The 13,042-nt window shown below is 39.0% G+C and overlaps 1 protein-coding gene across 6 annotated transcripts in view; it reads left to right on the forward strand.

The window, feature by feature from the left end:
• The window catches only part of arhgap40 (Rho GTPase activating protein 40), a 53,395-nt gene that overhangs the window by 1,725 nt on the left and 38,628 nt on the right, over positions 1–13,042 (forward strand). Inside the window, exons 1-2 of one of the 6 annotated variants that reach the window (XM_087258279.1) lie at positions 8,930–9,750; positions 10,988–11,189. The exons of 2 other annotated variants lie outside the window; for them this stretch is intronic. In XM_087258279.1, coding sequence (XP_087114405.1) covers positions 11,008–11,189 — 182 coding nt within the window. In that variant the 5' untranslated portion in view covers positions 8,930–9,750; positions 10,988–11,007. Of the gene's footprint in view, positions 1–8,929; positions 9,751–10,987; positions 11,190–13,042 lie in introns of those variants that run through there. 3 more of the 6 variants (XM_087258280.1, XR_015494422.1, XR_015494423.1) reach the window with 3 other exon arrangements.

Below are 13,042 nucleotides of genomic sequence, written 5' to 3' on the forward strand. Positions count from 1 at the left end.
GGATGAAAGCGTCTGCCAGATGCACAATATACTGTACATGTTTGATTTGCCATTGTTCATAATGTGAAAGAGTTGGTTCTAAAGGGAAGCAGAAGTGTGTGTGTGTGTGTGTGTGTGTGTACAGTATATGTGGACCTTGTTTTCTATACCAAATGTCCCCACAAATATAGCAGTACCAGTCTTTTTGACCTTGTGTGTTCATTGTTTTGGTCTCCTTGAGAAAAACAGCTCATAAATCACACAGAATGAAGTATTGTGAAAAAACTTTGTGTGTGTGTGTGTGTGTGTGTGTGTGTGTGTGTGTGTGTGTGTGACCCTATGTCCTGCTGTAGGTGTGTTTCAGCTCATCAGTGATGGTGTGTTGAAGCTCATGTGGGCAGAAAATGATGCAGAACTCAGTAATTACATAATATGATCCTGCATATATGCTTTTTGACAAAATGAAGAGTCATTTCATTCCATCATTTATTTCATGGTGTTAAAATACATTAATATTGTTTAATAATTTACAGTATGAGCGCACTATTACACTCATTATGAGGATGGAGACAGACACATGAAGAACAGCATCGTCAGAGAGTCGTGATGATGAAAGTACATTTTTTACATTTGTGTGTATTATTAAGCATTTTTATGTTGGAGCTGAAATTATTAGATTCTGAAATGAGTATTAATTTTTACCAATAATATTTATTTTATATTTCTACTTTTTTAATCAAACACTTGAAGTTCGAAATAAACTGAGAAATATAATCACAGATGAATGAAAATGTAAGAAATAGTCTTTTACTAGTGGACAATATATAAACTATGAGCTGACTGAATGTGCAGGCGTGCTGCTAGATCAGGATATGAGATGATGTTTATTGTGATGTGAGGTTTCTGTCATAATAAAAGCCTTTAATATTAGACAAAAGTCATGCTCAGTTTCCTCTTTATACTGCATGAAGGCCACTGATGTGTTCCTGAGATAACTGAAGTGTGTTTGAGCCTCCGCAGATGACCTGCTCAGGTGTGTGTGTGTGTGAGTTTTGGGGAGTGTGTGTGTCCAGATGTCTGTGGATTATCTGCTGGTTATATGCAGATGGAGGAACAGTGACCTGTGTTTACATGCACTGCTGGTGTGTGTGTGTGTGTGTGTGTATTGTCGTCATGTGTGTGTGCATTACGTTGAGAGTTCAGCTCAGATTTTCTTGCTGTGATTAATTGCTGAAGCTGTTATCCCGGTATGCTGTATTATCACAGTATTTACTGAAGCTGCAAACAACTGCAAAACATTTTTGACCAATCGCTGTTAGTTTACAGTGGCACTTCATATAATGTCATTTAGGGCTGGAGGATAGTGGAATAAATATAACTAAGATGTATTTCTGCTATATATACTGCAATATGAATATCGTTTCACAGGATGACGTGAAATAAATGGAAATAATTCATAGTTTGACGTTGATTGGGATGATTTTGTAGGGTAGTCCATCTGCATAAAATATACTAAATTAAATAAACTAATTAAAGCTCTGATGAATGACAACAGGACAAACATAAAAACAAAATAACAAGTGCTGGTTTTTGGTGGAATCTAAGAATATTGAGTTACCTGAACACATTTATCAAATCTATAATAACACTGTAGAGTCTTCATTTTAGAAATACTCAATCACTCATTCATTTTCCTTCAGCTTAGTCCCTTTATTCATCAGGGGTCGCTACAGCGGAATGAACTGCCAACTATTCCAGCATATGTTTTAAGCAGCGGATACCCTTCCAGCTGCAATCTAGTTCTGTTGATCCAGTGTAGTTGATCAGTTCCCCTATAGCGCATGTGTTTGGACTGTGGGGGAAACCGGAGCACTCGAAGGAAACCCACGCCAACACAGGGAGAACATGCAAACTCCACACAGAAACACCAACTGACCCAGCCGAGGCTCAAACCAGTGACCTTCTTGCTTTGAGGTGATCGCGCTATATGAATATTGCAGATGCGCACATTGCGATATTGCTGTTTGAATCAATATATTGTGCAGCTCGAATGTCCTTGTCACAATATTAATCATGTCTCAGTGTCACGTAAATTTCCACCCTCAGATATCATCCAGAAGTATTGTATTTTTTGTTTGCATCAGTTTGAAATGTCGCTAAATTTAAGTACTGTAGTTGGAAATGCACTCTCTGCTTTATTCTTCAGGCAGTTTTTTGATTGGTGGATCTTGCTTTTCAGCATGGTCAAGGTTAGGGATGTTGATCACAGCTCCATATGCTTGTAATCAGGGCTGCATGCAGTGGTGGAGAGAGTGCTGAAAAGTCATACTCAAGTAAAAGTAGCATTACTTGCCTAAAAATGTAGTGCAGTAGAGTAAAAGTGTCTGCTGTAGATATTCAGTCGGAGTAGGAGTAAACAGTAGAGCTTTCCAAAGTACTCAAGAGAAGTGAGTATTACGCTGTGAAATACTGATGCGTTTACATGACATTTGTACATGTGTGTGTAAACGTAACATTCTGTAGTGCATTTAGTGATTTACCAGCAGACACAACGATATCAGAGGATAATATTAGGTTAGGTTTAGGTTGTGACATCAGGTGACCAAAATTTAAAGTCTAGCCAGCGTCTAAGGACAACATTATTACGATCTCCAATAATGACGTCAAATGACGTTGATATTTAGTTGATTTTAGGTTGTCAGAAAGTGACCAAAATCCAACGTTGAGACAACATCTTAAACCAACATCATATTGATGTCAAATAATGACATTTATTCATCAGGTGTGGCAACCAAATCCAACATCTGATAGACGTCATGGTGGTAACATCCACACAACGTCAAGCTGTAACATCATTAGACGTTGATATTTGGTTGTTTGTAGGTTGAATGTTGGACATTGACGTTGGCGGCGGTCTGACGTTGAGTTCTGACGTCAACTTGATTTTCATTAACAAAAAAAAATATGCAACGTCCATGACAGTAGGGTACAACATCAATCTGACGTCATGTTGACGTCTCGGCCTGCTGGGTGTTAAAGGCTATTTCGGGTACCAAAACCTGAAATTACCTTTGTAACTGGTATGTTACGGACCGAATCAGCATATGAATTTCGGTGCCACTGGTGCTGCGACAAGGACGTAAGAAGCATCAAGGGGTGTATCAAAGGCACACATAGGTACGCGTGGTCACACCATCTCTAATCATTTAAATCTAAACAACTTTGAGGAATACGGACAGGCGATGTCAGGCGTTTGTTCTTGTTGCTTAGGGAACGGACGCACGCAGTACAGCGCATTCGGTGAGCGAGAGCGACTCTCTTCAGATCAACACGCATGATCGCGTTCATCACATCTGCTTAAACTAAGAGTTCTGAAGCGGATTTTACAAGCAAGGATTCTGACACGGCTACGAGAAGCAGACGCTTGACAAAAGTTGCGTGTAAGGGGGAAACACGACAAGCTTAATGACACGTTTGAGGGCTCATGATCAACGTAAAGGCAGAGGAATGCACCGTCTCTGAAAGCTTGCGGCATCATCTGGCACTATCAATGAGTACACACATGGACACCAATGCTCCGATTTAATATGATTAAGACAGTACTCGGATTAAGAGTCTAGACTACCATGTAAACAGTGATTTTTGATTACCTTAAAGGACCACAGGCACCCTGCATCGCCAAATGCGGAGGTTTTTACTTTCCATTCAACGTGCGGTAACTCCATTAAAGATCACTCTTACCACTCGCATCAAATACCTCAGTTTGTCATGCGGACATGAATGAAACGTTCCTGAATGAAAGTGAAACTGCAGTGAAAGTGGAAAAATTAAAAATGAAACAACTGAAATGACATGAAACTCTGGAGGAAACATGAAGAGCGTGGTGACACAATGACGTTCAGCCATCCATGTACTATAACATGTAAGACGAGATCATGAAAAGAACGTTCAAAAAGTGACTCATGTAAACACCTGACGTTTACATGACACCAAACGTAGTCCAGCGGACATTTCTGGAGGCCGCGAAATACGTCCCGGGAGGTGCATATGGCTGCATTTCATTTTTTTAAGCGAACACTGCGGGGCGGTGTGACGGCGTTCCCTTTCGCGCTTGCCGGCTGAACGCTTACCCCCGTGTGGAGGGCTTTCCCGCTGCAGTCTGTTTATCCGGTCAGCTCATCGTGTCACCGTTCAGATGCAGAGAGGAGGAGTTGACAAAGGTGTCCGGGTTCGAGTCCGGGGAGGAGCGGTTCCAGAAACCAGGCAAGACAGGTTCATAACAGTTCGCATAAGTTCATAACAGGGTGAGAACGTGGTGAAATCCAAAAAACGTGGTAAAAAAAAAACAAAAAAAAACAGACAAGCGTTTTTCTTTTTCTAGACGGGTTTTCTAAATTTTTGCTCGGGTTAGGGAAGTGAGCGGGCGGGCGGGTCAATCAGTAAAACTGGTTGGGTTTAGGGAAGGAGGAGGGTGGGTCAGCCGATTGGCCGGTCGTGAAGTCAATCATTCGGTCAGTCAGACAGCGGTCTCTGGTGGGTTGACGCGAGAACAGCGCGGGCGCGAACGGCACTCGCGAGAGACGTTCGAGATACAAAAAACCGCGTACAGCGCCCTCTCGCGGATTCGCGAAAACAAAAACTGCACAAATACTTACCTTCGGGGACGTATTTCACGGTCTCTAAAAATGTCCGCTGGACTACGATTTCAGAATGAGCCTGGGTTGAAACAGTCTCTAAGTCAATGCGTGTGAAGATTTTGGACATCTTCTTGGACACTTTTAATGCTTCCAAACAGTTTGCAGCAGTTATAAATCGCCCAGATCTTGAGGGAGTTATTCTTTAATAAAGATATGTTCCTGAATATTTTAAACTCTGTCAGGCCTTAAAAACGTGCAACTGATAAACGTTCCCTCCATTATGGTTAAACTCTGCAATAACTTGACAATTCTCATGTGTTCTGAACAGTTTCTCCTGGTCAACTATAATCATAACTCAACACTGCATATCCTGAGATATGACTATTGCAGATGTGCACACTCGGATATTAATGCTGAGATGATATATTGTGCAGCTCTACTTGTAATTTATAACAGATTCTCTGCCCTACAAAATTACCCAAATCATATAAAGTAGTGATGTATCTGGAAATAACTCTCTCCAAATACAGCTATTCAAGTCATCCGGTGAATATATATTCAATATATCACTCAATATAAATATATATTCAATTGTTAATAGTACAAGATTGCTGTGCTTGTAGTTTAAGTTATTACTTCTATTTGTGTTATTTATAATTGTACTGTTTTCCTACTGTTTCACACCTTGTTTTATGGTCAATTCTGCAGACTGTAAAAGATGTCTCCATTGTCAGTTTTTCCAACATTGTTGAGCGCACATTTAAAGTTAAGAGCAGCTTTCAGCTGGCATCATTCAGAATCATTGCGTTCATGAACAGGTTGATCTGTATGAGGAGAGTGCTGCACTCTGTGTTCACGTCTTGATCTGCTGATGAGCTCAGTAAAGTAGTTTATCTGCCATCTGTGGCTGTTTCTGGCCTTCACAGCAGGCATCTGAAGAGGCTTTCACATCACACAGACAATCTGGAGAAACTGAGGATCAGAGCAGCGATTCTGTGTCTCGCTCTCACTTAAAGCACGTTTTTTACATGATGGTATCAGGATGACAGTCTTAGGGATTTCTCTAAGGGAAATAAGGTGAAGAATCTTGATGTGACTATGGAGTTAGATCTGAGTTTCATTAGTTAAAGCAGACTGTCATCTCACACACACTGCAGGAGTCAGATGCTGTGTCTCCAGTGAGGACTCTGAGAGACTTGTTGATGCTTTTATCAGCAGTAGGGTGGATTACTGTAACGGCCTCCTCACGGGCCTTCCCAAACACAGTCAGACAATTACAGCTCATCCAGAACATCAGAGCACATCACAGCTGTCTTCAGGTCTCTACACTGGCTCCAGGTTACAGTCATAATAGAGTTTACAGTATTATTACTGCTCTATACATCACTGAATGGCCTAGGAGCTCAATACATTACAGATATGCTGACTGATTACACCCCTAACAGATCAGTCAGATCAGCAGGATCATATATAAATTAGAAACTCCAAAAGCTCTATTTTGACGGTCCATGTGCAAAACACAGGGCGCAAATGCTTTCAGGGCGTGTCAGAGCGCATTTTTGCTAATTTAAGGACGGGAAAATCGGCTTTGGGCTGTGACGCATGGTCTAAAAGGGTTGAGTTTATTTTCTTAATGAGTTATAGGTGTGTTTTGAGAATAAACCAATCAGAGTCTCATCTCCCATTCCCTTTAAGAGCCAGCTGCCTCACGCCAAGAACACATTCACTATTTACAGGACGCAAAGTAAGAGTAAGTAGAAAAACTGAGCATTTCACTAGCAAGAAAACAGTTAAACAGAGCATCTACTGCGTGAGAATGAGAGATAAATGATCTACTTTCACTTTCGCTCTTGGATAGGGAAACCTTTACGCACAGACATCAGTTAGCCTATAAATAATTAATTTTGTTTGTTAAGCGCAAATATTCGTTTCAAAACTATTTCTAAATTCAGTTCTAATTTCCAGCAAACGAATAAATGAACAATAATAACCAAGTGTGCTCAAACACCTGAGTTATATCCTAAAACACATGCTGTGCCCTAAATGATGATCTAAAATGATCTTATATGATCTAAAACCTGACAGGTGAACAAATCTAAGCTTGTTTTTAATAAAACAAATATAAATATGGATATAATAAATAATACTGCTAATAATAATAACATTATACAAAAGCAAATTGTTATGAATAAACTGAAAAAGCCTCCCGAGATGAAGAAGACATAAAAGCAGTGATTTTTCACATTCATATTTATGTAGATCATATTTATGTCGGCTAGAAAATAAAATGTTTTGTAATATTTTAATCCTTTATATTTATATTCTATATCTATTCTTATTATATCCTATATATATCCCTAATATTTACATTTTTTCATATGTAAAGATATTTGCCTATTGCTCTCTTGTGTGTATTAAGCAGTGTGTAAGCGAGGCACAACTCTGCGCTGGAGTTTAGACCGGGTTTGTTTTGGTCTAATGAAAAATTATAGTTTCTCAGAATAGCGACACCCCAGCAGTGCACCTCAGAACACCTTCCTTTTTAGAGCAGAACGCCTATGAGCGCACATATGAGCGCTAATGCATTTGCTATTTAAACAGCGTAGCGCAACGCCTCAAAACCACTCTTGCGCCAAGCTGAAACTAGCAAACAAGTATTGCGCCGCGCCTTGCGCCACACTGTGCAGGGTGTATGATAGGGCCCCAAGAGTTCAGTCAGAGCAAAGTGAATCGGCCTTCAGCTATAACAGCGCCCCCTGCTGCTGGAATCAGCTTCCAGAAATGATCAGATGTCTCCAACATTAGACACAATCACATCAGGACTGAACACACATCTGTAGCTGAGCCTTTACTGAATGAGCACTGTGCTGCAGCACACACATCACACTGTTGTGTCTCTGTTCTTTTTCATTCATTTATAACAGGTTTAACACATTTAATTTGTTTTTAATAATTTTTATTTTCCTTTCTTTTATTCTTGAGTATGTAAAGCACTTTGACTTATCATTGTGTATGAAATGTGCAATGGAAATAAACTTGCCATCCCTTGTCTATAGTCTAGTGTCTTCAAAACAGACAACATTCACCTTCATAAACCTGATAGAAACATCTAAAGTCTGCAGTTTATATCTTTAATGTTTTTGTCATCTCATACTTCAGTTTCTCATCAAATCTTCTGACCAATTAAATGCTTTCTAGTGTCTGACATGCTCCGCCCTCATCTTCTCATTGGCGTTCATTTATTGCGCTTGAGCTTGACCACTCTCACTGGCAGAGCTGTGACAAAAACAACACGCTATTGGCTGTTTGCAAAAAGGGGAGGAGCTAATATATGCCCCGCCCTCTCTCAATTTAAACATTGAATTAAATAATGCACATTTCTATACTATAGAAGCACTTTAAGCTTTACTGGTTATTTTCCATTCTCACTCTGCAATAAATACTGCTCCTAAAGTACAGTCTTGCTTTCAGAAATAATGTCAAATGGGTTTGTCCTTAACATAAGCAAAACAATCTGCCAGTGGGGTAAGAAAAATAATGTTATTTCAAGCCAAAACAAGATTATTTTGCTTGTTTTAAGGAAAAACTCACATTATTCCTGAAAATGAGACAATAGTTTTTGCTTTTAAATGCTACATGATTTAAGGATTGTTAGTAATTTGGGCTATATATATATATATATATATATACATTAGTATGGGTCAGAGGTGGCGTTACACTTTCTCATTGTCTGTCGGAGAGGGTTGTAAAACTTCCGTCATAACCTGCTATTGACCGTCATTTAATTAGCATATTTTCTAATTTTTTTTTTTTTATTTATATATTAATAAAGAACTGCTCGACGGGCATATATTATTATTATTAATATATTATTATTAGCTGAATTATTTATTTATTTATTTGACAAATGAACACAATCTCCTATCTGCCTTAACTCATATCTTCCTGCTGCGTCGTACTGAACTGGGTGCTGGCCTGTGCGTAATCAAACTCATCAGGGGAGACCGATACAGAGGCAACTGTCATTAAATTCTGTGTCTTTGCCTCTGAAAGGCGACTTCTCGTTCTCTTTTATTTTGTTCTGCTGCCACACTGGAGACCAGAATTACTAGCACCACTTCAGCAGCATTTTGTGGTTAGGAAACATTTCTCCTGAGGAAGTGATCAGATTCAGTGGATTCTCTGAATGTGGGATTTACCAATCCTGCAAGCACTCGTTTCACTGGGAAAATACTGCAGCACGCACTCCTTCTGCACCTGCGTTCAGTAGTGCTCAGCTCACAACGCACTCCAAAGCACCTGACCTGTTTGCTGCCACTTGGTTGGCCCGTAACAACAGCTGTCGGCGACTGAGGATTCTTGTCTGTTTGTTCTTCATCGTCCACTCCATCACTTCCTCTTTATTTCACCTTTATTATTAATATCACAACTATTTGGCTGTTTAAAGAACCTTCTCACCCTCAGCTGCTGTGACATTTCTGCAACTACGCAGCGGTGACAAGAGGAGACAAAACAAGGACAGTCACCATCAGCTGGACAGGAGTGGGAATTACAGTTAACTACAAATTACAACAGATCCCCCTCAGCATAATCCGTCAAAATGACGGATCATCTTCAGATTTTTCCGTCACTGCTGAAAAAAATCCATCAATGACGGAAAATATTGGGTTAACGCGACCTCTGGTATGGGCATATATCTCCAATGAGCCTGTGTTGGATTATTAACAACATTCCAGCTAAAAATATCCACAGATTGTGTGTGTGTCCTGAGAAACCAGCACACCAGTGGGGAAATGTGGGATTTTGTTGCATAAGACTGTTATGTATTCTGCTTTGTCAAATGCTGTAGAAAACATCCCTGTTCTTCAGATTAGCTGACGTAGACGTGTGTCACAAGTTTATAATCCCGTCAAACTATTCCTTCAAACAAAGAGCTCAGTTTTCCTCAATTGTGTAAGCAGATTTTCAGCTGCCGATGATTCAGTTTGAGCTCATTTGTGCTGCAGCAATGCTTTACTTTTAATTTCATTCAGTTTTTTGCGGGGTAAACAGCTAGCTTTGGTCTCTGTGACACGGTGATGTACTTGAAGAGTAATATAGAGGTTTTATAAGATTGACTCAAGATCAGTGTTGGGTAAGTTACTGCAATAAATCTATTAGTTATTCATTTAGACTGCAAAAATGCATTTCTTACTTAAAGTTTTTGTCATATTTCTAGTCCAAATATCTTAAAGTTTTTAAATTAAGAAACATTTTCTGCACAAGTAAAAAATATTTGGAAATAATGAGTCAAAACAAGCTGAATAATCTGCCAGTGGAGGAAGCGTTGTGTCAAAAGGAAAAGCTAGATTATTTTGCTCACCACATTGGCAGATTATTCAGCTTGTTTTAATGAAAAACACATTATTTCTGAAAGCAACAATATTTTCTGCTTCTTGATTTAACAATTGGATTTTTTTTTGGACTCGAAACAAGACAAAAAAAAAACACTCAAAAAAATAAGATTTCTGTATTCTGATTACAAATAAAATCTGCATTAGGATTACACACTTTTAACATAACTGAGCTAATAAACATTATATGATTAATATTTGTTAGTTAAACGTAAATTAAATAAATAAGAACAAGATGTATGTAATGATATCAATAAATCTAATGTGTTTTAAATCCTCAATAATTGATCTGTGGTGTGGGGAATGGAGCTGCCTCAAATTTACCCCTGAATATAAAGTAAAACAATCTCATAGAACTGAACTATTTGGATTTGGCTTTTTCTACAACTAAATATCTGCACATCTTTTAATTGATTGAATCCAATAGTATTTGATTCTAACATATTTAGATTAATTCTAATGAATCTGACAACAAACATTTCAACAAAACGACAAATTAAATAAAATCAGGTTACAAACAATTAGTGATAATCTTAATTGCACTCAAAAATACTTAATTAAAATGAGCTAAAACAACACAATTCTTGAGATTTCATTGGGACAACTTGATTTTTTTATGTTTAATCCACATACATTTGCTAAAAGTGTTACGTTAATCGATTTGTGTTGGGACACAGGAACCCTGCATTTCTTACAGTGTGTGATTCAGAGACCCACACAACTCCTTCATGTTGTCCCAACACAAATTAATTAGGTTCACTTACTGTAACTGTTTTTACAAATTGAACATAAAACAGTTCAGTTGCCTCCCCAAAAACTGAAGAATTGTGTTGATTCAGCTCATTTTAAATAAGCAGTTTGCATCTCTTTTTTGAGTGTGTGAGAGGAGTGTGTTCTGCAGTGTAAATGCTTGTTGATGTAGGGTCTGTTGTATATTTGGAGTGTAAGCGAGGGTCAGTAAGAGACTGTTTTCCGCAGTGTCCTCTTCCTGTATCAGGATGCTGGGCTGCGGGGACGTTCCTGTGCGCAGCGCTCTGGCGTTTGTGTGTTTTGTGCGCGGGGATTTCTCCGACGGCCGGCTGCGCAGACACACACACCACTGCAGGATGCCATGGGGGAAACACAGCGGCCCGCGCCGGCTCACGGGACCCAGCAAAACACACACACACTCTCCGGCCAGGTAGGATGAGCGTCAAACACATCTGGACGGCAGATCCGAAACTCTTTCTGTGAACTTTGTTTGTGTCTTTTTACACTAAACTGAACTCAGTCATTAGCTGAGCTCTTTACTGACTAATAAAGAACAACACTTGAGCAGTTCAGCATTCAGCATTCACTAACACCGTAAACTACACTTTCTGCAATGTTTTCTGATTGTCCAGAAAATGCTTCTTGATTTTGGGTGTCACGGTGGCTCAGTGGTCAGCACTGTGGCCTCGAAGCATGAAGGTCTCTGGTTTGAGTGTCGGCTGGATCAGTTGGTGTTTCTGTGTGGAGTTTGCATGTTCTCCCCGTGTTGGCATGGGTTTCCTCCGGCTGCTCCCTCACAGTCCAAACACATGTGCCATAGAGGAACTGATCAACTAAACTGGCAAAAGTGTATGAGTGTGTGTGTGTGTGTGAGAATGAGTGTGTATGGGTGTTTCCCAGTACTGGGTTGCAGCTGGAAGAAAATCCATTATGTCATTCCGCTGTGGTGACCCTTGGTGAATAACTGACTAAGCTGAAGGAGAATGAATGAATGTTTCCTGATTTAGGATTGTGTGGTTATGTGGATCAGAAACGAGCTGAATTGAGTGTGATCTTCCTGCATGAGCAGTACACCGGGTTGGCCGTTCACATTACTTAACTGTTGAACTCAGTAAGATATAAGAAGCTTTGAAACTACAATCTGGATTAAGACTGAAAGCAAGACAGTGTGACTGAGGAAAGCAGATTACAGCGAGTGTGTGTCAGGAGAAACTAAACCTCACTGCACTAATCCAACACTTGTCTCAGTACTGGGACTTTTCCCTCAGTTATTTTAGGTGCTTTAGTGTGTCAGAGAGTTATATTGCAAAACCACAACTGCACTACATCTCTGTGGAGCACTTCAGAAATCACCTTTTCCATTTAAACGCTTTCCTAAAGGGGCCGTTCAGGCAGAAAAATGAGCATTTCCTCATCATTTACTCACACGAGTGGCTCTGAACTTCAGTGTCTTTCTTCTGTTGAACATAAAACAAGAAATTCTGAAATGCTGAAACATCGCTGATTGGTGCATTTTAATTAGGACTATTCTAAAGGTCTCTGATTGGTGCATTTTTAATTGTGATCATTTTAAATGACCCTGATTGGTGAATTTGAATTCTGACTATTCTAAACGTTTTTGCTTGGTGCATGTTTCGTTCTGACTTACATAAACGTCTCTGATTGATGCATTTTAATATTGACTTTTCTAAACACCTCTTTTTAGCACTGACTATATACCTATAACTATATATATATATATATATATATATAACTATAACTATATAACTTTAAGCACTGGTTTAAGCACTGGTTTATTTTAATTTTGACTTATTTAGATTGGTGCATTTTTATTTCTGACTGTTCTAAACGTTTTTGATTGGTGCATTATTAATTCTGCCTTGTATAATAGTCTCTGATAGGTTGGTTTTTTAGTTTTGGCTAATCTAAATGTGTCTGCATTTTTAATTATGACCATTTTAAATGTCTCTGATTTGTGCACTTTAATTCTGAATAGTCTAAACATCTCTGATTGGTGCATTTTAATTTATTTTAATTCTGACTAATTCAAACATCTGTTATTGGTGCAATTTAATTCTGACTGATCAAAGCCTCTCTGATTGGTGAATTTTAATTCTGGCTAATCTAAATGTCTCTGATTGGTGAATTTTAATTCTGGCTAATCTAAATGTCTCTGATTGGTGCATTTTTAATTCAGATTAATATAACATCTTTGATTTCATTCATTCATTCATTTTCCTTCGGCATAGTCTCTATCTCAGAGGTCGCCACAGCTGAATGAAC

The sequence above is a fragment of the Danio rerio genome, chromosome 6 (genome assembly GCF_052040795.2).
Source record: "Danio rerio strain M-AB ecotype USA chromosome 6, GRCz13ab, whole genome shotgun sequence".
Classification (NCBI taxonomy): domain Eukaryota; kingdom Metazoa; phylum Chordata; class Actinopteri; order Cypriniformes; family Danionidae; genus Danio; species Danio rerio.